This window comes from Coenobita brevimanus, chromosome 103 (genome assembly GCF_032717465.1).
Source record: "Coenobita brevimanus isolate Jiangsu-jjx chromosome 103, ASM3271746v2, whole genome shotgun sequence".
Lineage (NCBI taxonomy): Eukaryota > Metazoa > Arthropoda > Malacostraca > Decapoda > Coenobitidae > Coenobita > Coenobita brevimanus.
Window position 1 is genome coordinate 33,529,973 of NC_137056.1, and position 16,596 is coordinate 33,546,568.

A 16,596-nucleotide genomic window follows, 5' to 3' on the forward strand; every position below is an offset into this window, starting at 1 on the left:
TATATATAGGTACACCCCAGTTTAATGATGCAATTGGTTAGATAAAAACCCATCATTAAGCAGGATATTGTATATCGTGGTAGATTTAACATGTCAAGTAATGGGGTGCGTTTTACAGCCTTGAGTTCCCCCCCTCCCCAACCAAGTCCAAAACCCACCGAAATGGGCCCAAAAACAAGTTTAAAGCCAATCTAATGGCCTAACAGCTGTAAAAGAAACTAACCTAAGCCTAACACCTGTAAATAACTCACTAAAAAGCAACAAATAAAATCTGAAAATCGCCAAATATAAGTCTGGAAAAATCAAGCTTAGTGAACTGTAACCCAAAATGATAGTGTTCACCCCACCTATGACTCAAACACATTAATCTAAGTCAAAAAACAGTTTATAAATCAACCTAAACACATAGTTTTAGTCTACATATATCATCAAAATCATTTTAAAAAATAAAAACCCACTGTTAAATCAGGGTTTGGCATTCGTTAGGCAGGGTATGGTGGTATTTCTATCCCCATCATTAGGCCAAGGTATTGAATCTAGGGGTATCATGTATCGAGGTATACAGTAATCCCTATACTATCCGGACAGCCACTTTCTGGACTCCCCACTTACTGGACATTGTGGGCCTGGACCTTCAGAAACCAAAAATGGCCAAAAAAAGAAAAAAATCCCCCCCAAATCTGAATTTTTTCCCACCCGTAATGTGAAATTGCCGCGCGGCACCGAACAGCTGTTTACTCCACGGCCCCTTCACCCCTTCCTTCCTCCCCCCTCGCCCCTTCCCAGTCAGGGTTGCCATTTGATATTTTTCATTACCAAATGTGGGCTAATTTGGTATTGAAAAGTTCATTTGGTAGTGAATCAGCATGATCCATTACCATAAAGATTTTTCACATGTATGAAGATATAGAGAATGGAGACAGTGGACTGTCTGCTCTCTTTGATTAATCTGCTAGCATACATAGCACAAAAATAAACATGCTGCTGATTATAAGGAGAGTGATTATTTCCCTTTGTACATATAATTAGTGAAGAATAAATACTTCCTTTAAGAGACTGGTAATGAAATGTTAAATTTGGTAATGAAAATTGAGGAGTTTGGTGAGCTGGCAACCCTGTCCCCAGTTACTGCCTGACCATCATCGAGGGTGGATGTTTATAGCAATGGATGCCACACGTGCTCGTTTTTGTGAATAAATAGTGAATAAACTGCAATACCTCGCCACTAGACCACATGTGAATTTACACTGTTGTGCAGTTATCGTTTTCATTTTTAAAGGCTCCAAAATGCTTGCATGTGTCAGCCTTGGTCACCTAATGGCGGCTCTCCACGCTGAACGATCCATTGCAGCCTCCCTATTCAGTCCCTTAACCCTGAGGTTACACTTAATGACCCCGTCCCATGTCTTTCTCAGTCTAACCCTCATAACCCCACCCCCAATATTAACACTTCTCACCTTCCTCACCCAATTATCATCCCCCATCCTCTCCACATGTCCAAACCATCTCAATCTACCTCTCCTCATCACAACACCAATACACTCCAGTCCCATCCTACCTCTCAACTCTTCCATCGTAATCCCAGCCCCTCCAGGCCTTGGATGCAGGGACGCACTGCACATCCACCCTCTCCCGGTGACGACTCGAGGTGCCTGGAACCACTGTCTGACTCTCTTCTTCTTCATTTCTGCAACATTCGCGGCCTTTCCTCTTACTTTCGCTCTGTTGAGCACCACCTCTCCTCCCCTAAACCTCACCTTCTTTTTCTAACGGAGACTCAGCTGTCTGAGGCAACTGACAGCAAACCCTTTTCTGTATCTTCCTACTTTCTCTATACTCATTTCAAAGCCAAAGGTGGCTGTTGTGTATATATACGCAACGACTTGTCTTGCTCTCGTGTTCCTGAACTCGATTCTTCTGAATTCTCTACACTCTGGCTTCGGCTTTCCTGTCATTCTCTGACTAAATATATCTGTGCTGTTTACTTATCCCCTAATTCTACTGACTATCAAAAATTCTTCGACTATCTTACTTCTACGATGGAACACATTCTATCCATTTCTCCTTTCTCTGAAATCTCCATTCTAGGAGATTTCAATGTTCACCACCACCTTTGGCTCTCCTCTCCTTTCACGGATCCACCTGGTGAACAAGCCTACATCTTTTCTATCCTTAATGACCTAGAGCAGCTTGTACAGCACCCTACCCGTATCCCTGACCGCCTTGGAGAGAGCCCCAACATACTTGACCTCTTCCTCACAACTAATCCTTCTGCTTACTCCGTTAATCTTTTCTCTCCGTTGGGCTCCTCCGATCACAACCTTATTACCTTAACCTGTCCTATCACTCCGGTGCGGCCTGTGGACCCTCCAGGGAAACGTCGTTTGTGGCATTTTGGAGCCGCGGACTGGGAGGCCCTCAGGCAGTACTTCTTTGATTTTCCCTGGAATGATTATTGCTTCCATGACCGGGAGCCATCTGAGTGTGCCTTGCGCATTACGGAGGTTATTCTCTCGGGCATGGAAGCAACATTCCTTTCTCATATCCTTTGACTAACGCAAGAAAGCCTTGGTTTAATCACGCTTGTTCTAATGCTGTCCGCAACAAGGAGAGGGCCTACAAAAGGTACTGGAGCCAACCCACCCCTGAATCACATCATCTTTACGTTTCTGCCCGGAATCGTGCTAAGTCTGTTCTTCGCTCTACTAAAAATAATTTCATCCATACTAAATGCTCTCAACTCTCCAACTCGAATTCTTCCCGCTCCTTCTGGCACCTTGCCAAAAATCTTTCTAACAACTTTACCTCATCATCCTTCCCTCCTCTTTTCTACTCTGACGGTTCTGTAGCTATTTCTTCTACTGATAAAGCAGATCTCTTCGCACAGACTTTCTCCTCCAATTTCACCTTAGACGATTCCGGTGCTGTTCCTCCATCTCTTCCCCCCTCTGACTTCCTCATGGCTGACATTAAAATTTCTTCAGTTGATGTTTTTCTGCCATTACTGGCCTCAGTACTAACAAGGCATATGGGCCTGATGGGGTCCCTCCTGTTGTTCTCAAGAACTGTGCTTCTGTGCTTACACCCTGCCTAGGCAAACTCTTTCGCCTTTGTCTGTCAACTTGTACCTTTCCTTCTTGCTGGAAGTTTGCTCTCATTCAGCCAGTCCCAAAGAAGGGTGACCACTCCCAACCCTCCAACTATCATCCAATTGCTTTAACGTCCTGTATTTCAAAAGTTTTCGAGCCAATTCTCAATAGAAAATTTTTTAGGCATCTTTCCTATCACAACCTTCTTTCCGATCGTCAGTATGGGTTCCGTCAGGGACGCTCCACTGGCGATCTTCTCACCTACCTTTCAGACTCCTGGTCATCCTCCTTTCGGGACTTTGGCGAAAGCTTTGCCATTGCACCTGACATCTCAAAGGCTTTCGATCGAGTCTGGCATAAATCTTTAATTTCCAAACTGCCCTCCTACGGTTTCTATTCTTCTATCTGTGCCTTCATCGCTAGCTTCCTTTCTGGTCGTTCTATAGCCACTGTTGTAGATGGCCATCGTTCTTCTCCTAGATCTATCAACAGTGGTGTTCCTCAGGGCTCTGTCCTATCACCTACTCTCTTCCTTTTATTCATCAATGATCTAAGCTGTACATCTAACCCTATCCACTCATACGCTGATGACTCCACCCTTCACCTTTCCATTCGGTTCCCGCAACGCCCATCTCAACAGTTACTTCAACAAACAAGGGATGAGGCTATGGCACACCTAATGTCTGACTTGGCTCGTATCTCTGACTGGGGTAAAAATAATATGGTTGTTTTTAATGCATCCAAGACTCAGTTCTTACACCTATCAACCCGACAAAATCTTCCACAGGTATACCCATTAATGTTTAATAATATTCAACTTAATCCTGCATCATCCTTGAACATGCTTGGGGTTTCATTTACTCGGGACTTATCTTGGAAAGATCATATTACATCTCTTGTAAAATCTGCTTCCAAGAGATTGGGTGTGCTAAGCAGACTCCGCTCTTTCTTTACCCCTGCACAATTGTTGACTCTATACAGGGGTTTTATCCGCCCCTGTGTGGAGTACAACTCTCATGTGTAGGGAGGCTCCCCACATACAGCTCTTCTCAATAGGGTGGAGTCAAAGGCTTTTCATCTCATTAACTCTCCTCCTCTTACTGACTCCCTTCAACCTCTGTCTCTTCGCCGCACTGTTGCATCTTTATCTCTTTTCTATCGCTACTTTAATGGTCACTGCTCCTCTGAACTGTCTGCTTGCATTCCTCCACCTCTTCGACGTGTGCGTAGCACCTGTCTGGCAGCAAACTCTCATCCCTTTTCTGTCCAACTCTCTAATGCAAGAGTTAACCGTTACTCCCAGTCTTTCATTTATGCAACAGGTCAGCTCTGGAACTGTCTCCCTCTGCCTGTATTTCCTGCTGCCTATGATCTCCAGTCTTTCAAACGCAGTGAGTCCAGGCATCTCAAAATGATCGGATCTTGAATTTGGCTCTCTATTGTATTTTGTTTTTCTCTTGGAGGGAACTGTAACTGCGGGCTCATGGCCTTTGGTTCCTTCTTCCTCGCATTAAAAAAAAAAAAAAAAAAATTCTGTACGTCTGAGCCGGCGAATATCTTCCTCCTTCACTGTCCAGGTCTCACTACCATACAGCATTACACTTCTAACACATGCTGCATACAAAGACTCCTTAGCACGTAGGGAGAGTCCTCTCAATGTCAGGAGAGGCAAGAGCTCCCTGAACTTCTTCCAACCACTTCTCACCCTAGCCACAGAGCTAGCTCCAGCCCCACCTCCAGCACACAACATGTCTCCCAAATAATAAAACTCTTCCACACAGTCAAGAGATTCATCAGCAAGTTCAATCCTTTCACGTCTGACAATCTCCACCTGCTCACCCCGACACGCCATACACATAAAATCAGCATTATCTCTCAGTTTACCTCTGTACCACTGATACCACTACATCTCTTATGCACCCATTTTTCACACACACCGCACAAGATGGAATTACTTCCCACGCCCTTGTGGCAAACTGCACATGGCCACTCTCCCTCGTCTTTGACAGAACCGCCACCAACCCTAGATATCATTACTTTTGTTTTATCTGCATTTACCCTTAAACCCTTGTGCCCCATACCATCTCTCCACTTCCTAAACCTTTCCTCCGCCTCTCTTTCATTCTCTGCAATCAACATCAAATCATCAGCATACAACAACTCCCACGGGAGTCCGTGTTAAGTGTTAAGAAATTAGAATTTAGAGTGCAAAGGATTAAGTGTGGAGTGCAAAGTGGCGGCTGAAACTGGCGTGGTGCAATTATGAATAGAATGTGCAGTGTTAAACAATTATAACTCACAGTGCAAAGAAGCACAACACTGGATTACTGTACGTGCTTCAAGAGCATTTTCACAACTTCCAGAGCCTAAGAGGAGGTGGCCACAGACGTGCTGTAAGTACAGTACCCTGTACACTTTTAAATATTTTCCATAACCACTTCTAATTCCTCATCCTCTGGTTCCTTTTCATTTATTTCATGCTTTATGTCCATTATGTGAATAGGGTCTTACATAAGTTTAAATAGGTGCTATGCATGTCTGGTAGGGAGTTATTTAGGTGGCTTTCAAAGTTAGGCTGGGTTAGGGTCCTTAAGCAGCAGTGTGAATAGGGTCTTACATAAGTTTAAATAGGTGCTATGCATGTCTGGTAGGGAGTTATTTAGGTGGCTTTCAAAGTTAGGCTGGGTTAGGGTCCTTAAGTAGCAGTCCAGCAAGCAGAGGCCCACTATCTGGAAGGACCAACTTTCCGGACACGCCTTTGGCTCTATTGCGTTGGATTGTGGAGGGATTACTGTACCTGTACAGTAAACTCCTGATTGTCCGGTGGTGCATTATCTGGCATACGACATTATCCAACGAAGCCAATGGCTGAATGAACCCCTTAACCCAGGTGACGACCATAGTCGATCTAGCAAATTTTGAAAAATTGCGGGTGTTTTCCTCCCCTCTGCCACCCTCCACCGTAACAGTCAGTAAGATATCTTAGAAAATAGTGTGTATATATACATATACAGTATATATATATATATTTATATATATATATACTGTATACTTTATAAGTTTATCCACAGCATCAAGGATCTTGCTTATTCTTGATATACACAGCTCAGTCCTGCCCTCCATCACACTAGGCTGCTCAACTTGACTCTGCCTGGTGTCGGGTTCTGCGTCAGCCTCGTCTATCCGTTGCAACACTTCCTCGGGAAGCTGTTCCTCATTAGCAGCATGCACTTCTCATATGTCCGTCAATGTAACATCCTCGAAACCTGGTACAGCTTGTGCTGCTGTCAGTGTTGCTGCCTCAGCCTCCGCCAGTGGTTGCATGGCCGTCTCCTGGGTCGTGCATAAGTGAGGCACGAGCATTCGCCACGCATGGTTCACCATTGCAGGTGTAATCTGGTGCCAGGCTTGTAGGAGAAATTCAACTGCGTCCTTCACTGTAAAATGACGCCAAAATGCCTGAACAGTCATGGCACCTGTGGTAGGTCGGGATACAGCTGCTGGTGGACATGGAACGGGAGCAGGTGCCTCATCGAGGTCTTCGTCGTGATCCTCTTGTAGGGCATGAAGCTCCTCTTGTGTGGCGGTCTTCTTGTGTAGGTAGTCGTACACTTGCTTATGGTAGAAGTGCGTCACGGTGGCGATCAGTTCTTGATCCAGTGGCTGCACTAATGACGTCGTGCAGGGCAGCAGAAACACAACATGACAATCCTTGTGCAGATCTTCTAGCTATGGAGGGTGACTTGGTGCATTGTCAAGCACAAGGAGCATCTTAAATGGAATGCCCAGTTCCCAACACTTGGCCCCGGCATCAGGGACACAGCGCCTCGTTAACCAGTCTGCCATAATGTTCCCGGTCATCCAACCATTTGCAGACTTGTACCAGTACACGCCATTTGCATCCATGTTTATGAGGTTTTTGTAGCACCTTGGGTGTGAAGTTGTGTGTACAACAACAGGCCTGTTCTTGTGGCTCCCAGACAGGTTTACGGTGAACATTACCGTCATCTTACACTTCTGGAGCTTGCAACCAGAGGCTTGTTTCTGTCTTTTAGCGATGTAAGTTGATTTGGGCATGGCCTTGTAGTATAACAACGTTTCATCGACGATGTAGATCTGGTCCTTGGTGTACCGTCCCTCTTCAAGAGGCACTCTAAATATCACAGGATAGTCTCTCGCAGCCAGCTCATCAGCAGAGGCACGTTCACCAGACACTTTGACGTGACGGAGTTCCTTGCACTTGAGAAAATGGTCAGCCATCCAACCGATGCCTTGAAAGGTTTGTCCACATTTAACTTGTGAGATGCTGCCTTGTAAAAGAGCTGGGCTTGGTTCCGAATAAATCTTCCATTCAGTGGAACACCTTCCTTCTCCTTCCTCATTATGAAGGTGGCAAGATACCGCTCCATTAGTATCATCGCACGATTTCCCACCCGTGAACGGCCGTCTAGGTCAGAGGTACCATATGTCTCCACTACAGCCCTTATGGCATCACGGTTCTTCCACACTGTTCGCATTGTTGAGCCAGTCCCAGGGCATTCCCGATGGCAGTGTTTCCTTGACCCTCCTCCTTCATCTTGATGATCTCTAACTTGGAGGTGTGCGTCAGAAGTTTCTTAACTCTTGGCGCTGGAGCCATGGTGTGGCAAAGTACAGGCCAGGATGGAGCAGCAAAAAAAAAAAGCCACATGTTGTACACGACAGGTTAGCTGTAGAGAGCGAATCCACACTGTGCACGAGCCAGGACTGTTATGGCGCACCCGCTGCCTTGTACCCCAAGCAGCGCAGTAAAATGCCCGGGAATTTCTGCGCATCAACATGACAACACGTGATGCGTTGTGAGGGGTGGTCGTATACTAATAGAAAATGGCATTTTTGAGCCACTCCTTGCCTCTACCTTGTGTTCTGTGAGGTAAACTCGGCATTCAAGGTTTTTGGTTATGATTTTTGGTCACTCGCGCTCAGTGCGAATCGCGCACTGTGATGACACGCACTGTGCGAGCCTACTATATATATACATATATTTAGATAGATAGATAGATTAATAGATATAGATATATATATATATAAGTAATAATAATGTGAAATATTGTGAAAAAGATTTATGCTGTACAACGTAGGAAAATGAAAAAAAAAAAGATACAGAACATGGTTCATTAAGTCACATATTACGTATATCCACAGTAAAAGGGGAGATATTTTTGCCTGTTTGTCTTAACTCAATGTAAACAAGGAATAAGCAAGAAGTTATGAGGAGCTCGGTACGTCCAGGCAGGTGGCGAAGTGATGAAAAAAGTGGATTTGGGTCACTTGTTTTCCCCTCCTCCCCCCATTGTTGATTGCCTACCTACTGGTCTATTGATAACGTCATCGCATAGCCAAAGGTTTATACTTTCATGTCCTGTTTAGTTTTTGACTCTGGGTGAAGTAGTTTTTTGGGGGGCAAATATCTGAATACGGGGTAAAAATCACTGATTATCCCAGGCTGGGAGGGTAAGCGGCTAAGCCCCGAGCCCAGGGTTAAGGGGTTAAAATGGTATCTGGAAGGAAGCATAAAAATCATTGACATTATCCAGCATGAAGGATCCTTTCTTCTGGCTAAAAGTACATAATTATCCAGCATGAGACATATGTTGTCATCAAACATCCAGCCATAATCACAAAAAAAGAAAATAAAGAATGACACAGAAAAAGAATGGGGCTATACTTACTGTACTTAACAGTAAGTTACAGTATTTTATTATTAGGAATGTCTATTAGCTGTTTTTTGATGTTTTAAAGCACTTTGTAGGGGTTAGCCAGTGGTTAAGTATTAGAGGGTTGGGGGGGTCAGGGTCCCTATGAGGGACTTTTGTTTAATCCAGCATTTTGACTGTATCTGGTAGGCCTTTGAGTCTATCAGCCAGACAATCGGAAGTTTACTGTATTACGGTAATCATTTGATTATCCGAATGCACCGTATCCGGTTATGGTTTGTATACGGACGATAGGCCTTGGTTCTATTACTTTCGTATCCTGATTTATTTGTCCATATCTGAACATAAAAGTTCCAACAACAGTGGCTGGGCGACCAACAAGTTAAAGAAATCGGTTGAGTGGCTCACTGGCCTCGCTGTTCAAGTGCAGGCAATAGACCATAACCCAAAATCTGAGCTAAAATGGCTGTCTGGATCCCTACTGAAAGGTCAAAGTCCTCCAGTTGCCCGATTCACTCAGATGCTACTGGCCACACGTGGGTATATAGACCATAACTCACTAGCTGAGGAAAAATGGCTGTTGGCTTCTACACCGAACACAGTTCCCCGGCCGCTTGATCACTTGGAATGTACTGCCAGCGTGTGAGTAACCCTGGCCCTAACACACCAGTAGAGCAAAAATGCCTGTCTGCTTCCTTAATGAATGGTCAAAGTCTCCTGGCTGTCCTCGCTTCTCACCCCCTTGTCCCTCCTCCATCCCCCTCCATCCTTAGCACTGCCAGATGTACCTACCTTTCTGTTCCGCTGCCCTCCCCCTCCCCCAAGCCGTCTACCTTGCCTCCCACCATCCCCTGCACTGCTACCAGTGATTTTTTTAGTTTCTGGCAATTTAACAGAATATTATTACTGTACTTGTATCGAAATTCAGAAAACACCACGAGAAAGCTAATGAACTTCTGCATCTAGACACATGTTCAGCTCTTGTATGGCATGGGCAAAATTTTGAGCTTTGATGTTGGTAAGTTATTTGAAGGTATTTTTTACTCCTGAACATGTCTATTCTCACTGCATTTCTGTACTTTTACTCATCAGTTTTGTGTGTTTTTATTAGCTTAGTTTATGGAATAAACACCCGCGAAGATGATGGTATACAATTTATACCAACATAACTAATTTCCATAGGCCAATTGGCCATGGAGATTTCTTTGTGCCCATGGAATCAGTCATTACTCAGTTCTCCAGTCTTCATTTAGCTGCTGTCCCAGAAACTTGAAAACTTACAGTTCCCAAGATGGTTAATATTCTTTTTGCAACTGTCGTCTTCAATGATTGTTTTGTGGATTTTTGTTGTTTATGCATTGTTTTCTTAGTGTCTAGCATTATACTGGATATTTCCATGTGCGTTTTGATGTCTACATTGCTGAAAGACCAAAGGACATTGCCACAATTAGGTAAACAACAGTACATATGGGTAAGGTATTTGTGGCTTTTTATTGTTTTTCCATTGTTTTTTTAGTGTCTAGCATTATACTGGATATTCCCATGTGTGTTTTGATGTCTACATAGCTGAAAGACCAAAGAACACTGCCACAATTAGGAGGGGTACTGTACAAATGGGTAGGGTATTTATGGATTTTTGTTGTTTATGCATTGTTTTGAAAGTGTCTGGCATTACAGTGAATATTCCTTTGTGTGTTTTGATGTCTAAATACAGCTGAAAGGCCGCAGACACTGCCAAAATTAGGAGGAGTACTGTACATATAAGTTGAGTACAGGTACAGTAAAGGATTTTGCTCTGTATCCAGATGTCACATGTATTTGGATATGCCTTTTTCTCTATTATGTCGGATAATTGAGGGATTTCTGTATTGGACATGTCTTTGTTCCTAGATGTGTGATAGCACAAATCTTTACTTACCACCACATGAAATGTTGGTGATATTGTATCTCAATCTGTACTAATTTAATGATAGCAGTAGAGGTGCTTGAAGACATGCTGTGTGAATGCATGTACTACAGAAATGCATTAAGAGCTCTTCTGATAAAAGTAATCATCATCCCAACCTAATTTTCCATTTTCACATGAGATGGTCCACATCAAGTAGGTTCATTCATTCATTGCCAGATGCCATGTATCCCAGACAGGGTGGCCAAGGGCTTAGAGTTAATTGTTTTACAGGGAGGGGCACTAATCCTCCACCAACCCCACTTGACGTAGGGATGCCAACAGCATCTGGTGTTCCCAGGCGGTCACCCATCCAAGTACTAACCAGAACATAATTTAAAGGTTTCTTGTAACACAAGTACATGGTTCTGGGAATGCTAAATCCCTAAATCATTATTTTAGGAAAAAGGCGGATCTCTTACTACCCATCTACAACTCACTTTGTCGCCTTTTATTACATGTAGGGAATATATGGGTAGTACTTTTCCTCTACTCCCAAAATAATTAATTACAAATACAGTACTCAATCAAAACGTATTTTCCACACAGTTGTTGTTTTAACAACATGACCACCTCCTGTCCTAATACTGTACATACTTTACCCTTCACTATATGTGACATATCTTTCACTCCATTCATAACTCATTTATTCCTATACCTTATGTTATATCTGAAGTATCTGTATGGCATACAGTTCCATGGGGCCTCTGCGATAACATCTCTTATGACCTGTAATACATTACATGACTTATATTACTGAAATGCTCCGTATTTATTTTTTCCGAACAATCGCGGGATGGCAGTAACATATCTAGGAAGGAGTGTCATAACAGTTCCACTTTTGGTTCTCTCCTCATGTACTTTCTTTACCATCATAATTATTAAACAAGTTCCTCAGCAGCAATGCTTTCCTTGGCTTTCCTCTGTCTCTTTTCAAACAACCTGCACTCATCTCTCATGCACCCACACAGCCCTAGCCTCACCGGTTATGTGAGTCGACCCACACAAATTCATCGGCTGCTGTCACATTGGTGTTGATAGTCTCTAATGATGAGTGTCGCATCAGCCTTCGCACCGGTTCTCCCCCGCCCTCTGACCCTGACATGGAAGAGTACGTGGAGGTGGAGTAGGAGGTGCGGGAGCCCTGCGAGCGCATTGTCAGCTGCTCAATGGCCAACTTAATATCCTCCAACCCACTTGCACTCTCCAGGCTCAATGAGAGGTCATCCTAAGAAGAAAAAAAATATTATAAAATCATCATTACCCTAACCTTAATAATATATGGGATGGCAGGACACAGACATAGGGAAAAGAAAGCATAAAAGACCTATAAATAAAGTTCCCTGTGAAAAGGACCATAAAGCCAGTTATTCATTATTCAAGCTACTGAAAATCTCTGGTCAGTTTCACAGACATATATCCTATACACTAAATACTTGTCTGAGTCAGTCTTTCCAGCAATGACTGTGGGGTAGAGACCATCCTATTAACTACTTTATATATATATATATATATATATATATATATATATATATATATTGATAGATCATCCATTCATTTAAATCTTTCATCAATTCCTTCGCTTCCTCAGCTTTCACATCTCATTTTCTCCCAGTCAGTTACCATACTGTCATCACCATCATACTAACCCAATATCCCACTATGTGAAGTGGATAGGATCAAAAACAGGAGGAAGAAAGCTTGACAGAACAGTAAGCTTGCCTATAATGAATGAATTTGGTCCACTAAAGTAAGCACAGTGGAAAAACCTGACATGAACACACCAGAGCCTATAGGAACTTGATTAGCACCTTTCCCAAGTCATTGCTAATGGGTCCCCCTCAGCCTGCCCTGCCTTATCTTTCCCAAACTGACCTGAGTACTGAACATTAATATGAGAGTCCAACAACACACTGATAACAAATTTATAAATACACAAAACTGAACTTGGATAGCAGATGGGCTGGGTGTGATGGAGGAGAGAGGAGGTGCACTATGGGCCTCTCAACAGTCATGTGCCATGTGCTATGGGAAGGAGGAGCATGTGCAATGGTGGAAATTCTATATGGGCATTTTTGGGCCCACACTGTGCATTATGCACACCATGCAGTAGTATGAAAATATTCCGAACATGGTTAACATCTGTGCATGCTATAATGTATAAGAAATGTGGTAAGGAAACACATTATGGCTGAGTTGATCATTGTTACAATAACAACAGAAAGCTCACTGGATGGAGCTCTGACAATAGTAGATATTTTTAAATAATAAGACACTGAAAATATATAAGTATCTGAAGGACCACATATGTGATGTCCTCGTTGTGATTTCTTGTTATGACAACTGCTTGTTGTTAAAATTTTGTCTTGACAATTCAACTGGCACATCCCAATTTAACAATCAGCACAATGAGGGGAAAATTAAATACTGTATCCCTTGAGGTATTATTTTTTTGGCTACAAGGTGCACATCAAGGCATCAGTTGTGTGACTATGTGCCATAATTATGATAATTTTTCACCAAAATATTAATGCTAATGCTATGCATCAATTATTGATCTCAGAAGTGAATAAAATGAGTGAATTATGGTCCAAGCATTGCATGAAGTTCATGGTATGAGTGGTGAGCATTGTGGGAGTCAGACGGAAAGACTGGCAATCTGCACCAACAGCTGTCCCCTGACCTCAGACACGACAAATCTATAATATACTGTACTGGTAAGTACTGTCTCATGTCACAACAACATACTGTATGATTTCTGCAGCAGCATTGTAATGTTTTAGGTGGTAATGGACTCTGGTCAGGTTGGTTTTGAACTAGGGTAGGGTTAGGTAAAGTTACACAAGAATAACCATGGTTGGCCTCCTGATATATTGCCACTACATCCATGTTATGGTAACTATCCTGGTATGTGATTTCCCGGTTTGCCATCAGGTTTTCAGAAATCCAACTTGATCGTATACTGGGTCCTGCCTGCATGTTAGTCTGACTACCTTGGATGGTGCTGGCCTGTGTCTTGGCCAAGGCTGGCCACGCCGTCCTGACCCTGCTCCTTTGTTGTAGCCAGCACCCACTGAGGTCACAGCTGCTGAGAGCCGCTCATCTTCTGGCACTACTTTGAGGTTCTGGCGGGGTGGGGGATGGTCATGGCGAGGGAGAGAGTCTACTGGGGGGGATGAAGATGATGATGTCCCACCATCAGTCATTGATGCATGACCCGATGATCGGTTCTCATCAGATGAGGATCCACCACCATAAGAATCTTGTCGTCGCTGAAAGGCACAGGTTGATTATTCAGGTTGATAAGGGTTAGCAATATCTAATACCTGCAATAATTACACCACACAAAACATCTGATACAATTGGTAAAAGTTTGTTTTCATAATACACAGGACATGAATTAATGGTCTATGGATATAGATGATGACACTTATATGGTGCAGAGTGGGGGCAAAACAACTGGTAAACAGAGATGCTGACAGGCTAGTGGAAAAAAAGGAAATATATGACTCTACAGATTATGGATGATAAATATAATTTACAAGATTCACTGATAAAATGCCTGATGGACTAGATCATTCTAGTATGCAACTGAGTCAGATGTGAAAAGTAAAATATGATAACAACTTGAATTCTGGGAGGAAGGTGCATCAGCAAAGTTGTGAGCCCGGTGTGTGAATTTTTGAGGAATATGGAAACCATCAGTTAAAAAAGGAAATTACATGTGTCAGTGGGGGCACAGGCAGGCATGTTGGAGTCAGGTACAAAGTATAAATCACTAACCTGAATTACCCTGAGTTCGTCGACAGATAGGTGATGAGGAAAAGAGAGAATGTTACGCCTCTTGGACTTTAGTTTTGTGGGTGGCCTCTTCCGGTTCATCATGTGATCACCATCTGAGGAACTCTTGCTAAGTGAGCCACAGTCAGTGGTACTCTCTGGGGTTAACTGCCGTCCTAGGTGGCTTCCCAGGTGGCCACTTAAATGACCATTCAAATGGTGCTTGTTGAGTTCATTGTATGTGTCAAGGTCATCTGGGAGGACAGTGAGGGCCATCTTGCTGGTAACCTCAGCTAATTGCTTCAAATCACAACCATCTACCAACACCTCTGCCTCTCCACCTTCATCCTTTTCTGCTGGATACTCTCGGTATTTGTCGTCTAGTCCTGCACCACCTCCATCTTCTCCCACCCCACCTCCATTGCCTCCACCACCTGGGGAGTAGCTCACCTCCTTCTTTTGGTCCAATCCATCAATGGCTTTCTCTGGGGGGTCAAGGGGGAGGCGGGGTGCATGGGATGGGGAGGCCTGAACATGTAAGGGGGTAAGAGGTAGGGGAGAATACTGTGGTGCTGTAACTGGATATTTCTCTGGGGTCATTGGGTAATTGCCCTCCCACACAGCTCCACTCCCACCTCCCTGTGAAGCCCCAGAGGTGTCTCTCTCAGGATACTGCTGCACAAAGTGGCTGGTGACACCAGCAGGGCTGAGTCTCGGGACACCTACACCTCCTGGGGACCCTTCCAGTTTTCCAAGTTCAGGTTTTCCATATTCATGTTGAGGTCGAGGGTCTGACATTTTGACAGGAGGACTGGACATCCTTTGTGACTCCAACTTAACTGGGGGTGAGGTGACACGGTGAGGGGAGGCAACACGTTCTCTGATGGCTGGGGATCCCATCATGGCCAAGGCTACCCCTGGAGACTGCTGCCGCTGTGCTGGCACCACCTCACGGCTCTGTGCCTTGTACACCGGTGTGCTCCCACTATTTTTGCTGGGGTAATCCTGGCCTTTGCTAGGATAATCTTGAGGTTTACTGGGGTAGTCTTGTAGTTTGCTGGGATAATCTTGAGGTTTGGTAGGGTAATCTTGTGGTTTATGCTGATAGTAGTCATGGCGAGGGTAATCCCGTTGGGCTAAACTAAGGGGAGCCCCTACCAGTCGTTCTCTGGATGATGCTCGACCCTCACGCCCACGGCTCTGAAACATACAAATGTTGGCAATAAAATTGGCACATGGCAAAATTCTGGGTAGTCCATATAATAAATAATGCAAAACAGAGGCCAACATCAGTTACAACAAAGGCAGTACTGTATATCAGTATCAGTTTTGATATTTGCATACAGTACTGTAAAATGCATACACAATGAAATGTGTAACACTCTAACATGGATGATAAACGTAACCTTTTATTATCCTTGAAATTCTGTTGCTGGTGAAATTGAAGGAGTGACAGTCAATGAGCTAAGCCACGAAGATAGCTAAGAATATTCCACCTGTGACTGGCTTCAGGTATTAATTCTCTCCTGTACTAGACATGGCTTGGAATCTTATTATCTTTGTGAGTCATACAAAAGGTGATTCTAAGATCTATAATGCTTTTTCTTTAATAAGTGATCCTTCTATGTTACATTACAGTTTCATAAGCTTATGTTATGAAGAAGGCCACATTTAGGATACCAGACGAGAACAAAAGCAAGGATAAAATGTACAAAGGTGAGATCTCTTGATGAGCTGATTGCAATTCAGCACAAGGTGTTAAATTAAATAATAACAAAAAAGCATCTAACAGTCAGCGGATAGGAGAAGGGTAGTGACAAATAATGATGGAACTAAAGCATATATGACAGAGAAATGACAGGGAAGGAAATGACAGAAAGATGAGGAATAAATTGGGAAAGTGAGCAAAGGGCAGCAGGTATTGTACAAAAGTTATTAGGCTATAAGACTCATGAATAATAGATATGAGGAATTGTATATATATATATATATAAAAAAAAAAAAAAAAAAAAAAAAAAAAAAATGAAGAAAATGTAGATGAGGGATGTTCACTCATGAATTATGCAAGGAGAAAAGGATATAAAAA

General features: G+C 43.3%; 1 protein-coding gene across 1 annotated transcript in view; it reads right to left on the reverse strand.

Moving 5' to 3' along the window:
- Positions 1-16,596, reverse strand: part of LOC145415669 (ankyrin repeat and BTB/POZ domain-containing protein 2) — a 208,935-nt gene that overhangs the window by 145,092 nt on the left and 47,247 nt on the right. The window contains exons 3-5 of the mRNA XM_080284884.1: positions 14,514-15,710; positions 13,724-14,002; positions 11,714-11,958 (exon numbers count right to left, since the gene is read on the reverse strand). Coding sequence (XP_080141010.1) covers positions 11,714-11,958; positions 13,724-14,002; positions 14,514-15,710 — 1,721 coding nt within the window. The remainder of the gene's footprint in view (positions 1-11,713; positions 11,959-13,723; positions 14,003-14,513; positions 15,711-16,596) is intronic.